Here is a 25,443-nt window from a genome sequence, read left to right as displayed (position 1 = left end):
GCAATGCCCCCCACGTGGATGGTTTGCACCCCTTTTTTCTTATCATTTAAGAAAGTTTAACACTGTTTAATCCTTTACTGCCTGTTAAAAGCTGAAAGATGGATCGTGTTTAACGTCGTAACCAGGAACAAAAAAGTTTATGTTGTACTATTTGTCATTGTTACTTAGGAACGGCCAAAAACAACTTCCGTCGTTTATTTTTCAAGGGCAATAAAAGGCTGAGCAGTTGGCTGCCGACATCACTGCTGCAGGGGCGCCCTTGACAGAGCCACAGAGCTAGAGGGGCACCTAGAAATCACGTCTGTCAAAGACGTGAGGGGCGCGTAATATAGCGAGAAATTTCTCCCAACGTTACAGTGTAGTATCGTCAGGATGTGCGGCGTTACTTTACTGGTACTCCTGTCGGTTTTGCCGGGCCTGTGTCTGGCGGACCTGTCCACCGCTCCCATCACCACCGACTGGATCCCCAGGGTCAGCCGCAAGATGACGACTTTCGCCGAGTCCCAAACCGGCGCGATGCAACTGGTCAAGGCGTACGACAAGAAACTCAACTTCACCGAGATTCAGGTATGTAATCCTTGAAATATCCTCATTAAGAATGGGCAATGGGCAAAAATGCTGTTTTACACGTCATTGACCTGGTGATTTATATGGTTCTGCGCGTATGAATACGCCTATACGTCTTGGAATGTGACATTGTACTCTTTATGGCAAAGAATAGATTTCAAATCCAAGAGATCCCTATTGTACATCAGCATCAGATAATTCATTTTGACCAATGTAGCATTGGACAAGTTTACAACTATTGCAACCGTAAGCAAACTTTTACGACGGTTTTGCAATAAAAATAGCATTCTAATAGCATTGGTAGCAACAACGAATAGTAAATAATTAACAATGGTATGTAAGTTGATATAAATCAGCTATTAAGCAGCCGTTGTTTTGGGTAGGATAAAATGTGGTGACTGGGATTAACCAATGATCAACTACGTCAACTACCAAATATTGATCACGATCCATTAGGCTGCAGTTATTATCAGTACAAATGTTGGCCTGGCGTTATGAACGAGACTAAACTGACGTATTTTAACTTGCAATAACCCCATGCTTATACTATAGGCGTAGGTAAATACTACGTAGGGCTAGGTGATTTAGGATTCTAATTCAGGATAAAATTCGAATCATAATAAATCCTATCTCTCTTCAGATTCAATCTTCCATTTCAAAACTTAAACGGTTTGTCGCTTAGCAAACAATTCGATACCGAATGAACCTAACGTAATAATACTACAATTTAACATCTGAAATAACAAATTGAACCCATCCAGATTCATACTAATTTACAGATCGACGGCGAAACGCAGCTCCATTTGATGACCCGGGCAGCAGGAGACCGTCTGAAGAAGTGCCGGGAGATCCTGAACAGGAACAAGGCTGAGATAGAAGCCTCTTATGCACAGGGCCCGGCAGGGGGCGCTTCTGTCTCGGACTGCTGCGACAACCTCGGCCAGCTGGAGTACGACCCGAGGTTCCTGCAGCAGATCGTCAACGACAGCTGCGCTACTTTCACTGATGGTAATTATTTTCTGAATACATGGAACCCCATTAGTTACCTATTAAATACTTAAGTACATTGTCTAGGTTTTAAACTCACAGTGAAACATTATATTCCAGCATACCTCGGCCCCACCCCACCTGCAGAAACCAAAATCCGGCAGCATGTGTACGACACCATGAAGTCCAACATACATGAGATGTCCGGGGTGACCTGGCAGTATTATGGCGCCAAAGAGGGCGAGTATCACCAGTTCCCCAAGAGCGGCAGGTCATGTGAGGGCAACGATCACAGGTTCAGGTAAGAAAGCTCAGGTCTGCAATTTGATTAAGTAATGATTCATATAATATGTTACGTAGGTAATGTGTTTGCCACTTGTGTTTTCCCTTGTGTTTCTCCTTCTTTCCCTGCCATGTTGTAAAATGTGGTAAAACCATCCGCTACATTTCCTCAAAAGGAAATGGCGGCATTTCTAGTTATAACCCATTTTAAGAACGTTGACTGCTGTCCAAATGTGCGGTTATTAATACTCTATATCATCTTTACCACCTTTATCTTTTTTTCATCTATTCATGTCACAGAAACTGGTACGTAAGCGCCGCCTCACCTAAGAAGAAGAACGTGGTGATTGTGATGGACGTGAGCGGGTCCATGCGGGAGCCTCCAGGACCAGAGGAGAACAACAGGCTCAACCTGTCCAAGCAGGCAGCTCTGACGGTACTGGACACCCTCACACCTAGGGACTGGGTGAGTTTTGTGACAAAACATGTGAATGCATGTAAAACAAACATCAAACAGCATGTTAGAATTGCTAGGATACAGTCCTAATGTTTAGACTTTTTTCTCGCTAGGCAGGTGTGGTATCTTTCAGTGCCCGAGCAAAAGCACCAGAAGGCTGCCTAGGAGACAGTCTGGGAGAAGCCAACCCTACAAACATCGGAATCATGCAGAACTTCATCAACCAACGTGTGCCTGAGAGTAAGTGGTATTGTCCAAGGGTTTCCCCAAGAAGTGTAAACAATCAAGACAACAACATGCATCGGCAAATATGAGATATGTGTATTTTGTCATCCAAGCCCAGTTACAGTTTTCTTTTTCTCAAAATGGGACAGTTGCCATTAGTTGAAATTTTAGTTTGTTTTTATATGTTTCCCTCCTAGCTATAACCGTGTACGCTGAAGGGTTCAAAAAAGCATTCAACATGTTCCATGAGGCTAAAAACAAGAAACCGGTAAGCAACCATTTTCAATTCATGTGGTAATTTACTCTCACTATGAATGCTTCTGCTAAGATTTAAATAAGTGTGTTACTGTTACTAAATGGTTGAATAACCTCACATCACATACCTGTACAGATGTCATATATTCAAGAACATTGAACAAAGTAAACGGAAGAAACAATTTCATATATACATGTAGATAACAACCAAACCTGTATGAGAATCCTGTTTAAGTTTTATTCCAATTGATTTAAATCTAACAGGAACAGTTTGATGACTGCTACAACATCATCATTTTCCTGACTGACGGACAGCCAACAGACACCTACTTCTCATTGGACGAAATTGCTAAAGGCCAGGGCCTCATGGTATGTCCATATACGTAGAGTGTAACTAGAGTATATGTAGCAGTTGTTTTAGGAGTAAATCTGTTTTCACAAAGGCTATCTAGCTTAATTGAAACAAAACTTCTGAATTGTTTTACATAGGAACGTTCTGTGCACATCTTTACCTACGGGCTGGGCTTAGCTCTCCAAACGGCCAGTAGCGGCTGGGCCCCGGACCCCAACAACCCCTGGGTGAAGTTACCTGCATTGGACTTCCTGGCTACGATCGCGGATCAGAACAATCATCAGATCCCGGGAGCTGTGGAGTGGACGGTAACGGGCTTCTTCACTAATGCTGGTGTGACGATTAGAAACCTGCCTGACTGGGCTGTTTGAATGAGCGAAAAATTATTTCCAAACTTTCATATCAAGAATATGTACAAATGATGCTAATGATTATCTTTAAACGATTCGTGTGTTTCTTGTCCTTTATATAATGTTTTTCTTTCTCGCAAACTGCCAAGCTGGGTCTCGGAATGGAAAATGTATCTCAAGCATCAGTCAGACTAGTCATGCATTTATTGTGGTGAGGCGAATTTCAATTATGCAACACGAATAGGAAATATTATAGACAGCAAGTCTACAATAATGCATTTGATGTGTTTTCCTGCAACAGAACGGATATTGCGCAAATCAAATGTACGGATCGTGCTTCAGCGCAAACAGGGATCCGCAAGGCGTGGGACCATTGGGCAGGACAGATTACATAGGTAGGTTCCAGGGCTGCGAGTCACACGGGAGATTGGTTTTCGTCTTTGTTAATTACCTAATGTAAAGTACTTGTACATCACGTAGGTTCTATGTAAAGTAGTCCAAGCTGTGTGGTGTAAAGGACTAGAATTATAAAGAACTATACACAATGGTATCTGTCTCGAAGATATAGATAAATTTCTTTTTTATTATTAATTCTTTCGTACCTCCAGACGACAACCAGGGCGACAAACTAAAGACCATAATGGGCAGCTACTACGACTTCTTCCCGTCTGACAACCCTGAGCCGACCTACTCTGTGCCAACCAACGATGAGCATCTTGGTATGTTGAAGTACAAACACACTGTTGTTATGATATTGTTTTATTCCTCTATATATTCTGAATCCAATGCAATTAGCTCCCGGGAATGGGTTTGCAATTAAAAGCTTTTCTGTGGTTATTCCAGGTCTGGTGATAAACGCCGCCCTCCCCACCATTGACACAGCTGGCACGTTTTTCGGAGTGACAGCTGTGGACATCTCCATGGACGTCGTGTTTCATGAGATCGCCAACTTCAACATCGGCCGATATTCATATGCTTTCCTGGTGGACAGAGAGGGTAAGTAGAAGTCCGTATATATGGTCAAAGTGCTGTAACCATGTGGGCGTATTGTACTCTAGGCGTTACACAACCTGGTAGTCGATCTGTGGCTGACTGGGATTCCACCTCGAGAGCTTGTGGTCATACAAAAAGGTCGAAAGAAACGCATTCCAATTCTCATAAATACCAACATGAGCTGATGATTCCTTATTACCGGACTAGTCCGCTAGGACATCCGTAAACCAGCTAGCTCAAACACTATATAGGAACGGGCAATCTGTACCAGCATTGTCTGGCACGGTTACATTTAGAACACACTGCATAAGGTAATTATGTCATACGTCCACAGATGGCCGAGTGCTCATCCACAGCAACCTGCCCAAACCCATGGAGTGGAGGTCAGAGCCGACGTTCCTCGGTCTGGAAGCCATGGAGTCAGCTCTCAGGTCACGGGAGATCAACAAGATTCTGAATGGAGACACTGGAGACTACTATATTGACGTAAAAACCTGTCTATTCCCGATGTTACTTGCCAATTTGTTTGCCAATAATGTTCTATTTTGACTCCCTTATGATTAGTTTCTGACATGTCCATGTGCATATTGGCAGAAAAAGCGCTTGAATAAGTTATGACCACATTCGGGTTTAAAAATGATGAGTGCACCACCGATGTAACGTAATCACCAATGGAAATCCATGCATTTGTCGTTATATTGCGTTATTTTGTCGACACAGGACGTTAAAGTCCCGATTGCCCGCGGGAATGCCCAGTTTGACGGAGCCGTGACCATAGAGAAAGCTGCGACCTTCTACTACGAACCCATTCCTGACACCAAGTACAGCGTCGTGCTCTGTCTGTTTGAAGATGATGAGACCATAGCAATCCCCACGCAGGTAATTGTTCCTCTGACCTTTACATTTTGTATTATTGGAGAAAAATTGAAAAAAAAAATATCTATCCTATTGGTATAAATTGTTCACGACCTACTTCTTTTTTTTATTCCAACATGTAATCACCAGACGTGGTGACGGCACATTCAAGTTTTTTTCAACTTATATTAATGCCGCCACCAACACAGGGGACAAATACATGACATGGTAGTTCAATCAAAAGGCGCAATCTGATGTTGTTCAAATGTCAGAGAGCAAGCTTGGCGACGTGTGATAGATAAATAGAACTAAATCATGCTATTCTATTTTACACTTATACATGGATTATGATAGGTAATACCCGAGAACAACGTGGGCGACCTGTACCACCGTCTGGACCTGCTGTACATGAACAACGCCACCGGCAACACGCAGTTCTGCAGACTGTATGACGAGTACGCCACGCCTGATAAGTCAACTGTTATGGTACGTGTTTAATTTCGCGAGACTACCAGAGTATTTATTGGATTCATCGAAATACTAAAGTACTGTGCGCGGTGTTTTAGTTCAACACCTCGGGACAGTTTTTAAGAACCTAATGCCATTACCCTATTTCTTTATTGTCTACCATTACCCTATTTCTTTATTGTCTAACATTAGCCTGTGTTTGTATTGTCTAACGCACATTTACATTACAATAAGCATTCTACTAAACACTTGTCACATACGATTTCACTCAATAAATTGAGTGTCCACTCAATATCACAGCTGTAAAAAAATATTGTTTTCACATTTGTTGCCATTGCAAACTGCAGTTCCCACCAGAGGCCTACGCTGATCCAATCAACTACCTGAACAACTTTGAGACGTTTAAAGGTGTTGCCGACATCGAACTCTTCATCAACGACTTTGCCGGCTCTATGGCTAATCCAGGTATTCCTGCAAAATGTTCTGCTTTATCCGGAAGTACTGTTTTGGATGTCTGAGCTATGTATTTTTAGTCGGTGAACGTGATGCACCAATTAATGAATCAATCAATCAATCAATGCATTTTATTATTGTGTCTAGCAACCCAGCCCATATCGGCGTATAAAACACCGGTGCTGGAGTCACATGATTGTAGCATATCACCATCATCATTGTAGCATAAGTAGAAAATGAAAATAAATATTTTATTTAAGTATTATTTACATGATTATCATTTCTCTACATCCAGGGTTGCTAGATGGCATCCGAACTGACGTGGTCCTGTCTGCTGAGATCGAGCAGTACTGGAGGGAACACGATCATGACTCCCTCTGGAGGTAACGACACACATGTTTGCTGGTCATTGTACTATAGTTACCTTGTTGGTTACGAAAATCAAACTGGACACACACACAATGGCTTGATCAAGAGGGAATATGTTCGCTAATTCAGTCGTTAAAAAAACAGACCATGTCTTATGCCATTTGGATATCTGCCGTTGGTAGGGACATTAACCTTTTATTGTTGTCCTTTACCACATACCAACACCAGTTTTACAATATGACTTATTCGTTGTATTTTCTCTCTTTTTCTTTTCAACTATCTGACAGATACTTTGGCACAGAAAACGGAGTGTTCAGGATTTTCCCCGGGACCATCACAGACAAGCGTTACGACCCAACCCGCCAGACATGGTGAGCCCTTTACTCTTACATCGGCTAGAAATAGACAAATCTAAATGAAAATGGGAAAGATTTTGAAGCAAAATTCTCAATTTTTCATTAGTTTTGTCTCAAATATGATGGAGCCGTGGTAATGTGGGGTTGTGTGGCGTAACGGCAGAGCGTTGCACTCGGAACCACGAGGTCCCGGGTTCGAACCCTGGCATGTAACTGTTCTTGTGCCCTTGGGAGAGGCACTTTACACGACTTTTCTGGATGGAGGCCTGGCGAACCCCATCTCATATAAGCCACAAAAGGGCAGCAGAATTTTACCTAGTCGAAGATGAAGAAGAAGAAGAGCAGAAGAGAAAAATCACTTTTACCACTTTTTCACACATCCATAGGTACAAGCGCGCCCTGAGCAGACCTAACGACTACACCTTCTCCCGTCCGGTCCCCAGTCCGTTCGGCGGAGGCAACATGGTCACCATCAGCAGATTGATATTCCACACCGAGTAAGACTCAATCAGTCACATTCGATTCTATACTCAATTAAGACTACATAACTCTTTTTGCACTTTCAAAACTGCCAATTTCCTAATTTTTCCTAATTTAAAACGCTTTGATTTTCTTTGCAGAAAGCAAGAGATCATGGGAGTTATCGCTGCTGACATCACGGAGAAGTACTTCTACTCCATGCTCTACTCAGAGGTTTGTTAACGAAACACAGCCAATATTATGGCATTTAGGTAGCAATGCGTATAAAGGGCGACAAAGGGTCAGTAGAGAAAATAGAGTGAACCTAAAAGTAGCTTGACAGCACTTGGATCCGGGAAAATTAACAGGGAGAAATGAAGGAGGTCAAAAGTCAGACACAGGAAATACGTTGAATGAGCAGTTTCAAATATACTTCCCAAGTCTCAGAATTCATCTTTAATGAGATTTCCTGTGTTGTAAATCTTTTTAGGTTCCCGAATGCCTATCGGATGAATATGACTGTTTCATGTTGGATGACAGTGGGTAAGTAACATTATACTATTTCATAAAGAACAATAGAAAAGTTGAAATAGAAAAAGGCTGGAAGTTGAGTTGAGGGAGAAACTCAAACATGAGAAATTGGACTGATTTCTAATGATTTCAGTTTTAACTGATATTTGGTAAAAAAAAAAGCTCCCCTGGGGTGTTTTGTAACCCCATTACATTGATTCAACATGTTTGGTATAGTTGTAAAATTGTAAAACAGCACAACATATCTTTGTTCAACTAACATTTACCTATTACGTAGATATTTCATGGAATCGTTGGACAACACCACCATTTACTATCTGTCAACGTTCGACAACAACACCCGGAACATGGAGCACGACCACCTGACTCACAGGTTCCCATGGCTCGCAAAGTACCTCATCGTCCATGGACAATATCTCAGGGTAAGGGGAATTAGGATACCCGGCATACAAACCGGGTTCTGTTGTATGACAGTTCAATGACATGCTGAAAAACATTATCAACCCGTTTTATCTGCGTGTGCTATTAGTGACATATAAAACACGTTTCAAAAAGTGTATCAAAGGTCATCATCATCATGGTAATCATGGATGCCCATCATGAAGAGATCAAATTATTGGTACATGTATATAATTAAGAGGTAGACTTACCATGATGAATTAATGTCCACTGGCATTGCTGTATACAAATCAGTCTTCCTCTTTCAGAGAGAATGGTGCAACAACTATGCCACCCAGAATTCACAAATGTTTTACGACACAACCGGGTTCATCGGCCTGGAGGTCACCACCGGCCCGCCGTGTTACCAGTTCGCCCTGCATCCCATCAACGCCACCAACACGTTCATTCTGACGCTGCACAACCGACAAACCTACAACTGTGACGACCGGCCTAACGACCGGCCTATCGTAGTCGGCGGCAACCAGGTTTGGGACAACAGTCTGGTTGTACATCTTCGCTTGCTTGGCGTGCTTGCTATGACATTCGTGTTTGAACGTATAATGACCAATGACCATTACAAAACTTTCCCTGTCCCCAGATGTGTACCTACCTTTTGTGTCCTTTGCATGGTCGATTCCTCTCTGAAGAACATGATGATGATGTAGAAATGTGTTTGCTTCATAATTTGCTAAATTACTATAGCTTCACTTTTTTCGACTTTTTTCGACATGTCAGTCGTCTAAAATGGTCCGCTGTTTACCAGGTCTTTTTGCCTGGAGTTGAACAATAACTTTTTATTTGTATTCTCTGGCAGAACTGTTCCTGTAATGATCTTTGTCAGACATGCAGTACTGAGCAACTGCAAGAATGTCAGGTAAATCTAATCTTATTAGATCTACTCTTATTCCAGCAAATCACATACATGTTGGTACCGTAAAATACGTGTATAAACTAGCATCCGTACATCTATGCATTTCTAAAATGTCAAAAGCATTGTGATAAGAGCATTTAATCAAGAGGATTGACATAGTCTTGTATTATTGGTTATTTCAAGTTGAAATCTTAAATGTTGCTTTCAGGACAATGTGTGTAACGTATAAAACATATTTCTTCTTATTCAGTGCACCAACTAGTACACAATTACCTCCATCTATAAATCGTAAAATTACCTCCGTCTGGGGTATCATTTACAGTCATGTTGAATTGTTTGCTTTTTCAGTGTCCCTGTATTTGTGACTGGAACTATGAGTCCTGTACCAATGAAATCCTTCGTCTTCTGTCGGACATCCCCTGTCCTCGTGAGTACATTAAGTCCTCATTAGTACATGTACATTAAAAATAACAATAACAACTTTATGAAAACTTTCTTATTGCAAATTTCGTAATAGTTTCTAACTGACTTTCTTATTGATAAAAACAAATGTAATACTAGGTGAGACCTGACAACATATTTAACAACTCTGCCCAATACCGATTATATGCTTGCATGCTTGTATGCAGTAAGACAAAAGACCAACCTTATAACCTCTTGTTATTCTTTCCTCCACCACGCACTGTCAACCTACCCCCGTCAGACAAGCATACTCACCAACTCCTTAGACCAAAACAGACAGTTCCTAATACAATAATTCCGAACCAGAAATAATAACATCTTACTACCTTTACATGTAGCCCCTCCAGAGGACCTGACCGTTAGAAACCCCGGGCCGCCTTACTCACCTGAACCGGAGCTGGAACATTGTCAGGAGAAATGCAGCGCACAGTAAGTACTTATTTGGTTCAGGTTTTCATCGATCTTGGTTATGACACTGATGTTGTATATGGTTGTATCTTTTCAGTACTTTTTAGATACAAGTATATAAAACTGTTGATCAAAGCATGATATAAAGCTACAACTTCTGATTTTAGACGAGGCAAGGACAATAATCATCACCTCTCTCTGTCTCTGTCTCTTTCGTGCTTCACAGAAACGACAACGTCACCTGTAAGGCTCTGCCACACTGTGAGTGGTGTGAGGAGTGGGACTTCCCCCTCTGTGCGGAGACCTGCCTGCTCACTACTCCTGCCCCCACCCTGCCGCCTACTACAACTGTTACAACAACAACAACAACAACAACTACGCCGTCAATGACAACAACTACCAAGCCTGTCGGTAGGTTCTACTTTGTGGGTTTCGTATTGTATATAAAAATAATCATTTTTAGACAAGAAATCACGGCGTACAGTCGTTTACAGCTGAACCTACCTACTAAATAAATGCAAACAAATTAAAGTAATAAGAACATACGTTAAAGCGAATCGGCATGTACCGTTAAAAGTATCGTTTACATTACTAGTCGGAAGATCTAAACTTTGATGTGTATATACTTGCCTGTTTGTACTCAGAAAGACCATATATAATCATAATGCACAATAAGTAATTTCAGGTATAATCTCTCGAATAGATGTACTCAATTACCACCTTGCTTCAAATGAACAGAACGTTTGAAGTACCTTTGAAGAAAATGCTTTTGAATGATTGCATGTGAATTTTGGTAAATAGAAATCCAGTCTCTGTACCTGGAATCACACGTCAGGTAGTCTGCTATATCATGATGAGGTGTCTTGTTTTGTTCCATCCTCCCGTAGACTGCACGATCCTACCGGCCGGCATGTACCCAGACCCGCAGGACTGTACCATGTACTACCAGTGCACGGGGACGCACCCACTCGCTGTACACCTGCCCTGTCCGGCAGGAACGCTCTTTGACTGGACCCTCTATGTCTGCACTATGACATCGCATTGCGCAACCGGTAGGTACTTGTAGAATTCCATGTATCTAGATGGTGGCGTTTAATAGCCGAGTTGCAAGGGGTTACTAGTACCCGACACAAGACCAAGAGGTCATAGATTCAATAAAAATGGAAACCAGACTTCGGTTGGGGACTGAGGTAAAAGACGATGGAAGACGAGAGATGGGCTCCGCCTTTTAACTAGCCTGGGTACCATCCAATTTTCATGCCGGGGCTCCCACACTCGCTTCCTAATTGTACCCAGGCTACCTCTCAAAAGCGTGCCCTAGACATATATAGCGGATTAACAACCCATTGCCCACGGCCTGAAAAACGACACGGAGCTACCCTAACCTTAACCCCGTAGACAGACTTTATGACAAGACATGACATGATTTTCTTTGTTGCTGCACTTGGATGACACACACACATACGTTGATCCCACAACACATATTCCCACAGCTACAACGCCTGCACCAGAAGGTCCCCCTCCGACCGACACAGCCCCCACCTGCACCAACGAGTACATGGAGCTGGCCCTTCCGGCCGACCGGCTCGCTCACGTGGTGACCAGCGGGCTGCACTGGGACCCGGACCCAAGCTGTAAGGCCAGCTTTAACGGGACACACTACATCCTGCGTACCGGGCTCTACCAGTGCGGGACAAGGGTAACGATCTGGACTATTGAGTCCAATGCTTTTGAAAAGTCTAGAAATAGTTACATTCTCATCTGCCTGCTGTTGCAGGTTTTGTGGAGTTTGAAAACAAAATCTACGGGCACGCACTTTCATTATCTACATATGGCTGTACTTACACAGTAACTACAATGTGCAAAGTCTTATAAAAATTACAATTAAACTAAGTGAAGCTTACTGACTGAATTCCATGTGATGCGTAGGTGACCTTTGACACGAAGTACGTCATCTTCTACAACAACGTCAGCCTGCTGTTCACCCATGATGGCGTCATCACCCGAGATCCTGATGTCGTCATCCACTCCATGTAGGTGTATTGCTATTTTATCAGGTGTTTATGATTAGTTGTCTTATTGCGTGTTTGCAAATGAATCCAAATATTGACAAAGCAATGAATCCAAATATTGACAATGCACCGTAAAATGGGTGAGGAAGCCATCTCAGAGTGCATTTGGTTGAGGGTAGGTCTGAATCTAGGCCACTGAGACGGAAACGCGTGGTACATGCAGGACATTAACAAGCCGCTAGGGGGCCAAACGCACGTCACTTCTTTCTTGCGCAAGAGCTACCTACCATCCAAAATCCGTGATCATAGCCTACCCTGATCACGAGATATCAAAAACCTGAAGTTCAACTGCAGTACCATAACAAGCTGGGGGGGGGGATCTAAGGATAATCCATTTAGCCTTCTTGTGTTATTGTGCTGGCAGACACACACACGAACGAAACGCCAACGAAAACAATGACATTAACAAAGCAATCAATCAAAATATTGACAAAACACGGTGAAATGGGAGAGATAGGAAGCCAACGCGAACGAACGCCAACAAAAACATAACATAACCTTCTTGGCGAAGGTAATAAGCCTAAGCCTCTACATGAAGAGTAACTTTGTTCCTGTGTTCGCAGCTGTAAGTACGACCGTGAGGAGGCCGTGCTGTCGCAGTTCCTGCCCATCCCGGGCGGACTGGAGTTCTGGGATGAAGGGTTCGGTCAGCTGTCCATCCGGCTGGACATGTTCCCCACACAGACCTACCTGGCTCCCTACACAGCACCTGAGTACCCGGTAAACAGGCTTTTAATAATAATAACTATTATTTACAAGTTCAAGTTATTTCATTGAATGTATGTATTATTCTAGTATACTGACGTAGTGATTCGGTTTTTATCATGTTCGATTCCTTGCATAAATTGGGGATTAACTTGACTGTGTTTGTAATAACTATGTAATTACTTCTTTCGTACATGGTATAGCTTGATTTGGGGATATATGAAATGCTTCAAGTATTAGATGATGACAAAAATGTGATTAAAATGTAACTACTTTGATGTCAGTAATGTGAATATCAGACAGATTTTCTAATTTCTCTAGTTGTTTTGCCCCCTGACATTGCAGGTTCACAGGCAGGAGAGGCTGTACCTGCAGCTGCAGTAAATGTAAAAATCAGACAGATGTTCTAACCCCAGACTATTTTCATTGTTGTTTTGCCATTCAGGTGCACAAGCACCTGCGGGAGCGGCTGTACCTGCAGCTGCAGGTGCAGGGTCACGGTAGGCAGCTGTCAATCATCGCTCTGCAGTGTCAGGCTACATCCGGACACAACACCTCCCTACAGTACACACTTATACAGGACAGGTGAGTCCCTGTATGGTTTCCCTACAGTACCCACTCATAAAGGGTGTTCATTGCAATGCCTCGTTAGAAAAGCACAGCCTTGAAATGGTGCAAAGCTTTGGAAGCCATCAGGGCTACCCAACCTCCCTATAACCAGGACGGGGGGGGCGGTACCGACTTTGACACAGTACTGACGCCACACATATAAAAAAATCACGTGCCATTTACGATATGTTTCTTTTTTTTTCTGCAAAAAGGCCTCAGGAGCAAATTTTACGTCGGTTCCCAACACATTTTTTCCGCAGTTGTGCCTCGGACGACACCCTACAACTCTACTCCAACTCTGACCCGGCAACACAGAGGTTCAGCCTGGAGGCCTTCCGCTTCGTACAGGAAGTGACGACTATCAACATCCGGTGCGAGGTGGAGGTTTGCGATGCAGCTGACGCCGGATCCCGTTGTGCGCAGGTGCCACAAAACATTTTACATAAGACATGAAATAGTCATTTAGCATTTGTCGCAAAACTAAGATTTCTTCTGTCGAAAAATACGACTTTGGTTGGTACAAAAATGCCTTCGACTGGGATGGTTTACAGTCAGATGTTAACGGTTTAACTATAAAACTTTCTCAGGGCTGCAGGACTATTCGCCATCACAAGAGGGCGCTTGAGAAGCAGGATGACATGAAGAGCCGCTTTGTGATCTCCCGCGGCCCCATCATCATTGATGAAGACTTCCAACCCGGTAAGTTTATTCTTTGTTTACTACGGATATGACCCTAGTGTAGCCCTTTCGTAGCCCTCTAAATATATTTAGCTATGTTATCAGCAATATATACGAAAAAAATAAGCACATTAGAAGCACCAGTACAGTACCTAACCATTAGATAATATCTCACACCATATTAAAATTTATATGGTATCACAGCAGCCATTCTCAGCATAAGAAAACTTTGGAAAAGTTGATAATCAGCTTTGTCCTTGGTGCTGAAAGCTAGCTCGATCGCGAAGTGAACAAAATTGCCCAATGGTAAATATGTTGATTTTCCTGATTTTTTTTACCAAAAAGGGCCCAATATAGAATACAGTTACCGTTGACTAACCGTTCCGAGATTTCTTTTAAAAATCAAGAAAATAGCACGTGGATAAATTATTGTTTTCTGTTTTAGGAGGCGTGGAGAAGAGGACGGCCCTCATAGCTGGAGGATCTGCTATGGTGATAACCCTGGCTGCAGTTCTGGTGGCCGTCAGAGTGAGGCGCTTCAAGCGGGTACATCCGGGATATCAGCATCTTGTCAACCTTGACGGCGAGTGAAGTCCTTGAAGTAACTAAGGGTGTTACCGTTAATATGAAGAACGTGTAGAAATGCAACAAAGAGTAAAGTACGAGGGGTGTTCAAAAAGTTCTCGGCCTCACCTAGAAAATAAAGGTCAAACTCCTATTCTTTGGTATAGCTGTATACTATGACGTCTTACATCACTGCACACAAAAATTCAAATTTTTGTATTCATTAATGAGCACGTGACGCCCCGTCAAAATGGGGTGGGTGAGGGCAAATCACAAAATGGCCGCAAAAGAAGCGTCTGCTCTGATCAAGTGTATCGATAAAAAAGGATGTCTCCTAAGGACATCCATGAAGACATGGTCAAGACACTTGGTGATGACTCCCTTTCTATTTTAAATATAAAGAATGGGGTTACTAGCTACAAGCGCGGCAGGGAGAGCACAAAAGATGAACATATGTCAGGATGCCACAAATCAGCACCACGGACAATCCAGTTGAGGCCATCCATCACATGGTAGTAAATGACAGATGTGAGACTGGCCAACATGTAGCAGGTTCTTTGGCCTGTGTTATGACTCAGTTCACAATGTTTTGTCGAACATCCTGGGGATGAAAAAACTGTCTGCATGGTGGGTGCCTCGAATGTTTTCTGAACATCAGCAGTTAAACAGGCTTGACATTTCAAGGAACGAATTCAGTCCAATCCATGCAATTTCCTCAAAACATTTTTCACCCAAGTTGAGCTGGGTTCACCACTTTCACCCCGAATCAAAACAACAGAGCAAACAATGGATGAATAATTTTTTCCGGCCCCCCAAGAAGTTTTAGCGAGTTTCGTCCGTTGACAGGGTTTTTGCCTCTGTTTTCTGGGACAGTAAGGAAGTAATCATGGTTGACTACATGTGAACGGGTTAAAGCATCAATGGGGAGTACTATGCAACAGAATTACGACATTTGAGGGCAACGATCAAAGAGAAAAGGAGAGGAAAGCTCCGAGCCAGCGTGCTGACAATGCACCTGTTCACACAGCACAGGGATCAGTGACAGCAGCAAACGAATTTGGGTTTGCAGTCTAACCCCACCCTTCCAATTCACCTGACCTAGCACCCTCGGACTTCTACCTGTTTCCTAAACTCAAGTTCCACTTACGTGGTCGACGTTTTGATGGTAATGATGACGTCATCTATGCGGTATAGGCTTATCTGGGGGCTCCAGATTCAACTTTCTTCCACAAGGGGAAAATAAAGCTGGAACATCACTGGACCAAATGTATTGCAGTTAAAGAAGACTATATTAAAAAATAGTGTAAGAAAAAATTTACTGCCATGACGTTTTCTAGGTGAGGCCGAGAACTTTTTGAACACCCCTCGTAACATTTAGGCTAAAATTGGAATATCTCGGAAAATGTAACTTGTAATGCAGACGAAAACTTTCATCTTAACTGAAATACATACATTGCACATCGGAATACATTTCAACATATATTTAGTGGTGTGGTATTGGCGCCCTTGTTTATGGAGAGACGATGTCACCATGTCTGGTGTAACGCACTGAAAACGACTTTTGTTTGCTTCCTGTGGATTGACCGTAGATTTACTTGGTGATGCTTACATGCCATTCATTTGAAGTTGGATTGTCTTAGAATACGCTTAAAATGTTTGTTTAATGGTTCATTCGTATGTAGTCATATACTTCGGTAGGTGCGTTTAGTTACAATAAAGCTACACTGCAGAGAGTCTGATGTATTTTTTTTCATGCTCCGTATTGAATGGAGATCGATTTTGTTTTGTCAAGACTGGCCCTTATCTCTGGTCCGCAACAGGCCGATACTGGTGGTAAAAATCCAGTACTGACTCCTTCTTGCCTCAGTAACAAAGTATTGTGGAATACATGTTAGGGTGCATTGCATGTCCTAAACAAGATTTCATGTCTCACTGGTGACAGGAAAGACGCAAATTTGTTATCTACGCGATTGGCAAATTTACACTGTTTTACTTACTCAGACACGCGAGTTCTGTTACCATCCATGATACGATAACTTTGAATTTGGTGTACGATCACCGTTTTTTTCCAATTATTTTATTACCAAGGACTTATGTTCAGCTCTGGGTAAAATTTTATAAGGACATTCGTGGAGTTTTTAAAGCCATTTAGGCCTAAACCTGGGTCGTGTCGGGTACGTGGGAACTCGGAAGGTTCAGTCAGTTGTTCAAATTGTACAAATGTACCCACCGGACCTCCCTGAAAATATCTAGCTAGCGAGTAAAAGAAACCCCGCGGCAAATCGGACTTTCATACGACATATGTTTGTTATAAAGCCGCCTTGTTGTTTGAATTGGTTGAACGATCAAATAAATTGTTATGGCATGCACCCAGTTTAGCTTGATGTGATTGACGCGAGCTAAATAACACCTCAATCATTTAAAGCTTAGAGTGAAAACAAATCTTAACGTTCCCATGGTTTGAATATACAACCCTTGGGTGTAAGAGGCCGGTGTATGACAACCAATGTAGCCAAGACCAAAACAATGATAAAGGACTGTTGAACTTAATGGTGAAATTCTAAAAACAGGCCTTACACACTTAGCAACGTTCTTGACCACGCAGCTAGCTACTAAACTAAATTAAATTCATATCAGTCTGATCAAGTTATGGGGAAACGCCATTTGAATATTGATTGACACCGTGTTGTGTCGTGTTGAGGTTTTTCGTTTAGGTTACCAAGCAATATCGGAGGCATATCACAAGAGTAAACCTATCCGTGCTACTAACTGTGAAAAAAGGGCCTGTGATGCCGCCCAAAGCGGTCCTGTTAGTGTTCCTAGCGGCGCTATGGAGTCCCTCCCTCGGGGACCTGTCCACCGCTCCCATCACCACCGACTGGATCCCCAGGGTCAGCCGCAAGATGACGACTTTCGCCGAGTCCCAAACCGGCGCGCTGCAACTGGTCCAGGAATATGACGACAAACTCAGCTTCACACAGACTCAGGTAAGTCGGTATCATAAGCCCACATTGCCTGCAGGGAAGATTGGTAGCGCCCACTTAGGATTTGTAGTTTCCGACCACAGTATTCCATCACATGACAGACAAAGGCAAATACGTGGTTGAGAACGGTACAGGTACAGGCATCTGTGGGAATGTAGAGAAACATTAAGATTTAGGATTTAAAACAAAAAGGTCATCATTACAATAGTTAATAGTTTGAAAAAGATGACATTTCACTGGACTTTTTGATGATGAATGTTGTCACGTTTAAAAAAAAACAACACGCACGAAAGTCATCGGTATGACAAAAAATGATGCTCAAACGCTATCATATTATAGTTTTTTTTAGTTTTTCTGACCAAGGCGCTAAATATGAGATACATAATTTTCTTAATCATCAATACACATCAAAACAGTTACAAGGCTTACGAACAGTGTGGTGCTGCAATCAGTTTCATTGCTTATTTTAACAGCGTCACACAACATTTTATTACAAATAAAAGGTACATGTTTTTCTCTGTAAATATTCAAATTTGCTTGTGCAATTTAGATACTTCTTAATGCTATGAAGATATTTCATCGTGGGGGCAATAGCACAAAGGGATGAAATATTTCATAGCTAGTATAGACGTCTCTTTAAGAACAACTTGAGCAGGGGAACTATCTGCTGTATGTCCCTTCTCCCACAGACCTACTAGAATTGCTACCACTTTACGCGTCACATCACTACAAAGTTTAGCAGAAAAAAAATAGCTACATCTGTCCGAATTATACTTCATCTCCCTATCAGTTGGCAGAAGTCTGAGTATTTACATATCTCGGTTCGAGAGACAAAGTTTAGTTGGTTGGTACGGCACAATATTTGGTCTAGATAAGAACGCAGACGGAGACATGACTGTGCAGCTAGCCTGAACAGCAGAGGAACGCTCTGCCCATAAACAGTTTATAGTAAGAATCACCTATTGACTAAAGTACAGGTGAATTGCTTAGCTTAGACGACTAGACAGCAATACCTTATTACGTCGTCTGATTCTATGATCAATAGCTGGCAAAAGTTGCCATATAAATGTTTTTTATTAATAAGACCTTATTACTATGATGAGTTATCTACATACTTCTGATGTTACAGATCGATGGTCAGAACGAGCTGCATCTGCTGACGCAGGCAGTAGGAGACCGTCTGAAGAAGTGCCGGGAGATCCTGCACAGGAACAAGGCTGAGATAGAAGCCTCTCATGCACAGGGACAGATGGGTGGCAACCCTGTTACTACCTGCTGCGACAACCTCGGCCAGCTGGAGTACGACCCGAGGTTCCTGCAACAGATCGTCAACGACAGCTGCGCTACTTTTGATAAAGGTACGCCATGCGAACACGAAAAAACGGCTCTTCACAACACTTCGTCCGGAGGTCCTGACCTCCTTCACGGAGTAATAATCTTTACTTTGTCAGTCATTAAGATTAACATCATTTGGCGAAGGTATGAAATCGTGGGACTCTAGTTTAATTTGATTTATTAAACTGTATAGAGGCAGGGTTGCCCACCTAGCGATAGGCTATTTTAAAGGGACAGTCGGTGTAAGGTCACAATAAACAAAAGTTCTGCTGCAGTAGCAAGGTCAGCCACCAGGAGGCCCATATTTGACCTTTGGCTTCCTAAGACCTACCAGCATACCAAATATCATCACAATCCATAAAGGCGTTCGGAAGTTATGCTGACTACAAATGTGCGGAAACACGAACACACACACAGACACACACACACACAGACGCGCCAAAAACAATACCTCCATTTTTCATGGAGGTAATTAACGATATAAAATAAGAACAACTACAATTCAGACGCATTAACATATTTTAATTTGTAATATCTCCATGTTTAGTTCCTGGTGCGAGGAACACAATCCGACCAAACGTCTACGACACCATGAAGTCCAACATACATGAGATGTCCGGGGTGACCTGGCAGTATTATGGCGCGAAAGAGGGCGAGTATCACCAGTTCCCCAAGAACGACAGGTCTTGCCATGGCAACGCCCACATATTTAGGTACGGAAGAGTTCCATTTCAATGTGATTGTTATTTTGTTTGTTTGTTCGTTTGTTTGAACATGTGTTGTTAATAAGAAGTTCAAATCAGCCTACTGTTCGCTTTACATCGAGGTCATGATGGAATAGGTACGGATCAGACAAAATATATCAAAAGGTTTATATCCTTTAAAGTCTAAATCTATACACATATTTTTACACGTGATCGTTGACGTGAATTACAAGTTTGTGTGCGCATACATACATGTATGTTTAACAACGTCAGGCATGTATAGAAATAATCAATTCTAAGGAAAACCTGTTTGTCACATGGCACGGTAATTTTACATTCTTTCCTTTCCTCCTTTCCTCTAAAATGCTAGAAACTGGTACGTCAGCGCAGCGTCACCGAAGAAGAAGAACGTGGTGATCGTCATAGATGTCAGTCTGTCCATGGATGATGCAAACCGAATCAACTTGGCCAAACAAGCAGCTTTGACGGTCCTCGACACGCTAACAGCGAGGGACTGGGTGAGTTGGAAATTTGAATTAAAGACATGATGTGTGTTAAATTGTAAAAAAAGAGGCATTTGTTAAAGCACAGAACATCATAAACCATAAATCATGTAGTCAAAATATGCAACCTGTGCCATCATTTGACGTAGGCATATTAGTTTGGTAGATTGGTAGATTAATCTGGAAGTTCATCTGTGTTGGTTGAAGTCATAGTGCGATGATGTTAAACTTTATTTCAACACAAAGATACGCAGAGATCAAAGGAAGGGTAATAAATGACAAAAGATAAACCTGGATTGCATGGTAGATGTGTCGATTCCTGAGTGTCCATTTTCGCTGTTTTGTCAAAGCAAGAGCATAAACGTCATTATTATATCAAAGATTACAGGGCAGCATATACTCTCTATAGACTTTGATGGGTGTTGTTTTACTATGAAGAATTCTATAAACTTCATTTATATAATATATCTGGTTAAATTTTCAATTAATGCCGTGAATGAATTTTTCTCTACTTTAATTACAAAAATATTAATCAATCCATGTTGTTCTGCTTCAGGTAGGAGTTGTGTCCTTCAGTAATGATGTCGAGACACCAGCAGGCTGTCTTCGAGACAGTCTTGGAGAAGCGAATCAAGGAAACATCCAAATCATGCGAGACTTCATCGACAGCCTCAGTCCTATTTGTAAGTATTAGACGAATGGTAGTTTGGAGAAGCATTACGCTTTACCGGGCACCTCTTCTTTATATTCTTTTAATCTGTTGTATTTATTATTGAGCCATCAACTCAACAAAATGGTGACACACACTATTTATTAGCGTTACGCAGTGTTCTTCCAGCCAATACTTGTTTTTTTGTTATGAAGGCAATTGGCAATGTGCATCCCTTTACAGAAGTAGACTTTTGACATTTCCCAAACTTTTGGTATAAAAAATCTGGGCCTGGATTCTGTACCTATCATTGAACTGCAAAGTATTGTAATTTCCGTTATTTCCTGAAACCCCATTCAGTTTTGACGTACTACGCCAAAGCCTTCGACAAGGCCTTCGACATCTTCGTTGAAGCTAAACGTAAAAAACCGGTGAGTAGAATTACCTTTTATACCAAATAAGTTAAATTTAGAAAAGCTCTATATATTTCATAAAGGCGTTATGTTTTTGACCTGTTCTTTGTTGTTGCTATGCATGTAAGTTAACTGTTATTAATAATAAACGCTTATTTAATTCCCACAGGAACAGTTTGAGGACTGTCACAACGTCATCATCTTCCTGACAGACGGAGTGCCGACAGACCCGCAGGATGTTTTGGACACGATCACTGAAGGACAGAATCGCATGGTGAGAGATAGACGGAAGGAGGCCAACGGCGATGGTCTTTGTAGCTTCTGTACCTACGTACAATTTTTATTCAAATTAACACGAAGACACAGTTAAAATCCAAACTTATTTGCTGATGTAGAACAAATCTAAAGTTTGGTTCTTTGCTGGCAAGCAAAGTAAGAAGAAAAAGTATACATCTTGAAACATAAAAGAAACCTTCCAGTTATTTTAAACTCTTAAGGACAAGTCACGCAAAAATAACAAAGCATTCAGATGGTAATACAAAATAGCCAATAAATTATTGAGAATGTTGTTTTTTCACAAAAAGATTCATTACCAGTCATGATGAAACAATGCTGCAACAATACATCACTTCTTGTCCCTATTATGTGCCCCATACAGGACCGGAGTGTTCACATTTTCACCTACGGCCTGGGCGACGACATTCAAGTTGACCTCAGCGGCTGGTGCCATGAGCCTAATGGTTTGTGTAGGTCAAGGCGGATGAGGTCAAAGAAATCGAAAGGTTGGCTGATTCCAACATCTACAGTTACAGTGGGGATACCGGCATTGGACTTCCTTGCTACCATCGCAGATCAAAACAACAGGCAGATCTCCAATGCGGTGACATGGACAGTAAGTACTTTTTTATCAATCAACGCCATCGCTTAAAAGATAATACATGTATATGTTAAGCTGGTATTATAAACGATGTGGTCGTGGCTACGCCGGACGTATTTTGTTATATTTGCCCCGATTATCTTTATTACATTACTTTGGCAGCATGATTTAAGTGTTTTGAACAAAATGGCTAGTACAGGAGATGACGTAGGTTTTTTTGTGCATAAAGCGTCATATCATAATTGAAATTGTCATCTATTACACATCACATTTCATAATAGCTGGTGTGTTACGAGGAAGGGAGAATATAGTGGCTATCATATACATGTAATTTGAATTTCAATCAGTGGTCGTAATTAGTAAAAACGATCACTTGTCATATACAGTATTGGACTACGTGCAATCGGTGTATTTTCGCATACAATTACATGTAGAATGAAGACTGCAGGCAGGACACGTATGGCTCGTGTTACGACACATACAGAGATCCACAGGGAGTCGGTCCACCAGGCAGAACTGACAGCGTAGGTCAGTCTCCATTAATATGCAGAGATATCCATGAAGTACTCCGCTTCATAACATTTGTGCACAGCTCCGAATATCTATGGGATAGCCTTACACTTACACCTAACATAATCCTAGTTCTGTCCTAATCCACTCTAAAGTAAACGGACCAACTCGGATTATTCGCTCTTTTACGGAAATAAACTAAGGTACTTGTACGGAGCGATTTGTGTAATTATGTTTACCGAAGGAAAACATATTGTTTTTACTACGTTTCTTCTTCTTCTTCAGTTCCAAACACTAACCTCTGACCTGGCCAATGGCCTGATTTGTTGATGTCTTCCACCATGGTAACTGTCTTACCTGTATGAATGTATTTGAGTAAGAAAAGCAAACCATATGCGAAGGTAAACCTTATGCATCTGCTTAGCAAATGTTACCTTTCTAGTTAAGAAAACGTATTTGATGATAAAATTCAGGTGACGGTCGGGGAGACAGGCTTGTGGCAATGATGGGAAGCTACTACGACTTCTTCCAGTCGGAGCCAGAACCGACGTTTTCCGTGCCCACCAATGACGAGCATCTTGGTTAGTACAACCATCCACATTTCCGGGACACTAAAGCTATGTATTAACCATTTAATCGAAAATGAAATGCTACAGTTTGATCATTTAAGCAATTTGAAAAATAAATTCCACCGAATGAATGCTGCTAAGATCCAGAAAAGGCTACACTAACTTTTGGTCATTCAAATGAGAATTTCTGAAAAATTATGTATAACTAATCTCCAAGCATATCAAACAATGGCCAATTGACACTGCCTTACCACCGTATGATCTGCTTGGAGATTAATGAATAAGAGGGTATAACAACTTTTATAAGTAAACACTATTAGAACTCGGCGATCCTACGTGATCACGAAACTCTTGTATGTTGCATTCTAACCTTTCAGGGCTAACGATAACCGCTGCTATCCGCACCATGGACAATAATGACTTCTTCGGCGTAACGGCGGTCGACATCTCCATGGACGTCGTGTTTAACGCGATTGTAAACTTCAAGCTCGGCTTTTACTCCCACGCTTTCCTGGTGGACCGAGAAGGTAAGAGTCTATTAGCTTATTCATTTCCACATAGAAACAAGTGCCTTGAAATTGACTTAAATCCATGTATTATAAGTGACTGGTTTTTAATGAACTGCAGGCAACCCAGAATCTATAAGAAAATTTACAAACACATTTAGAATCGCGTTGCCATGTTTAGATAATTACAAAATATGTTTCGAGGTCATCATAAGGTCCATAAGTGGCCGCTTTGTGGATGCACTTCATGCAATTACAGTGTAGATATGAGCAAGGTTAGTTGCAACACGTTGCCATTTGGGAGGAATACGCAAGATGATGTTGCTTGGTCTTTTCCATTGACGGTCATATAGACACACTGTAACATAGCTATAATGATGTTTCTTGATGTGCTGCCATATTTTATAGACGGTCGAGTCCTTCTCCACCGAGACCTGCCCAAGCCCATGGAGTGGCCGACAGATCCAACATTTCTCCACCTGGATGAAATGAAAGGAGATCTGCCGGATGCTGAAGTCACCAAGATCCTGAATGGGGAGAGTGGCGAGTGCTTTGTCAACAATGTAAGCTATTTCTCATAGGAAATTCAAGTCTAAGTACTACTACATGTTTTTCCGAAAGTGTCGAGTGATATTCACCACTCTTCCTCAGCGTCACTAATGTGACTATTAGTGACAATGAAGAAGAGTGATGGATGTCACTCGAAACGTCCGGGAATCATCTCTGTAACTGATCCAGTAGTAGAGTTTGAATTTCCTATTATGAGTATTGTTTACCTGGATGTCTAACCTTCATCAACGAATGCAAGCTATTTGACTTTTGTTGACTTTGCATTTAATATCAACGACTTGTAACACTTATCAACACTAACATGCATGATTTAGTGTAACATGTATTTGAGGAAAAAGCTTTTGCGCTTATGAAACTCAGCTAAATCAACGAAACATTTACCTGAGAAAACCGACCTTTCTAACACCTCAGGTAAAAGTTCCGGTTACTCGCGGATACGCCGGGTTAGACGGCGTCACCACTCTAGAAAAGGCGGCAACCTTCTACTACGAACCCATTCCCGACTCCAAGTACAGCGTGGTTCTGTGCCTGTTCGACGAGGATAGAACCATTTACGTTCCAAACCAGGTAAGTGATTAATCTGTTAAATGTATGTCACTCTGAACATTCTAACTATATATAAATTTGTTGAATTACAATCAATTATCACATAATAAGGCTACTTTGTTATTCTTACATTCGGTAAATCTCTATCATTGTCTCTAGGTGAATCCTGACAGCGGTACAGAGTCAGTATTTCACCAGCTGGACCTTAACACAAACGCAGACGTCTGCAGACTGTACGACAACTTTGCCACTCAGGACGGATCTACTGTCATGGTAAGAAGGTTTACATGTCAAGAGCCAAACTTCATCAGCATCGAGGCCACAAAGGTCCAGGTAACAATGTAGTTCCAGCCCGAGCAGGTAACTCTCTGCCATGTACTTACTACTTAGTGCCTTACCTAAACTAACCTATAGCTAAACTACTCCTTTAGTTCCCACCAGAGGCCTACACTGACCCAGTCGGCTATCTGAGCAGCGTGGGGACAGCTGTGGACGTTGCGAACATCGA

General features: G+C 41.9%; 1 protein-coding gene across 1 annotated transcript; it reads left to right on the top strand.

The window, feature by feature from the left end:
* Positions 1-260: 260 nt before the first annotated feature.
* LOC109486507 (VWFA and cache domain-containing protein 1-like) lies at positions 261-23,330 on the top strand. The gene is made up of 32 exons (XM_019790344.1): positions 261-567; positions 1,347-1,578; positions 1,696-1,855; positions 2,137-2,302; positions 2,407-2,533; positions 2,716-2,786; positions 3,038-3,142; positions 3,263-3,433; positions 3,777-3,870; positions 4,084-4,194; positions 4,319-4,471; positions 4,803-4,954; positions 5,678-5,809; positions 6,139-6,256; positions 6,540-6,627; positions 6,901-6,984; positions 7,356-7,466; positions 7,590-7,662; positions 7,919-7,971; positions 8,237-8,381; positions 8,667-8,925; positions 17,593-17,756; positions 18,883-19,154; positions 19,649-19,801; positions 20,163-20,310; positions 20,852-20,978; positions 21,305-21,375; positions 21,527-21,631; positions 22,016-22,103; positions 22,164-22,249; positions 22,669-22,762; positions 23,218-23,330. The coding sequence occupies exons 1-32, from the start codon at positions 373-375 to the stop codon at positions 23,328-23,330; spliced, it is 4,221 nt and encodes a 1,406-aa protein (XP_019645903.1). The 5' UTR covers positions 261-372.
* The last annotated feature ends 2,113 nt before the right edge of the window (positions 23,331-25,443 follow it).

This window comes from Branchiostoma belcheri, unplaced genomic scaffold, assembly GCF_001625305.1.
Source record: "Branchiostoma belcheri isolate BF01 breed outbred unplaced genomic scaffold, Haploidv18h27 scaffold80, whole genome shotgun sequence".
NCBI lineage: Eukaryota > Metazoa > Chordata > Leptocardii > Amphioxiformes > Branchiostomatidae > Branchiostoma > Branchiostoma belcheri.
Note: the sequence above shows the minus strand (reverse complement) of the source record. Positions and strands in the feature narration are given on the sequence as shown.

Coding starts and splice junctions, on each gene's coding strand:
- LOC109486507 (XM_019790344.1), top strand. CDS start 373: ATGTGCGGCGTTACTTTACTGGTACTCCTGTCGGTTTTGCCGGGCCTG. Junction 6,985..7,355: donor GACCCAACCCGCCAGACATG/GTGAGCCCTTTA, acceptor ACACATCCATAG/GTACAAGCGCGCCCTGAGCA. Junction 20,979..21,304: donor CGACAGCCTCAGTCCTATTT/GTAAGTATTAGA, acceptor AACCCCATTCAG/TTTTGACGTACTACGCCAAA.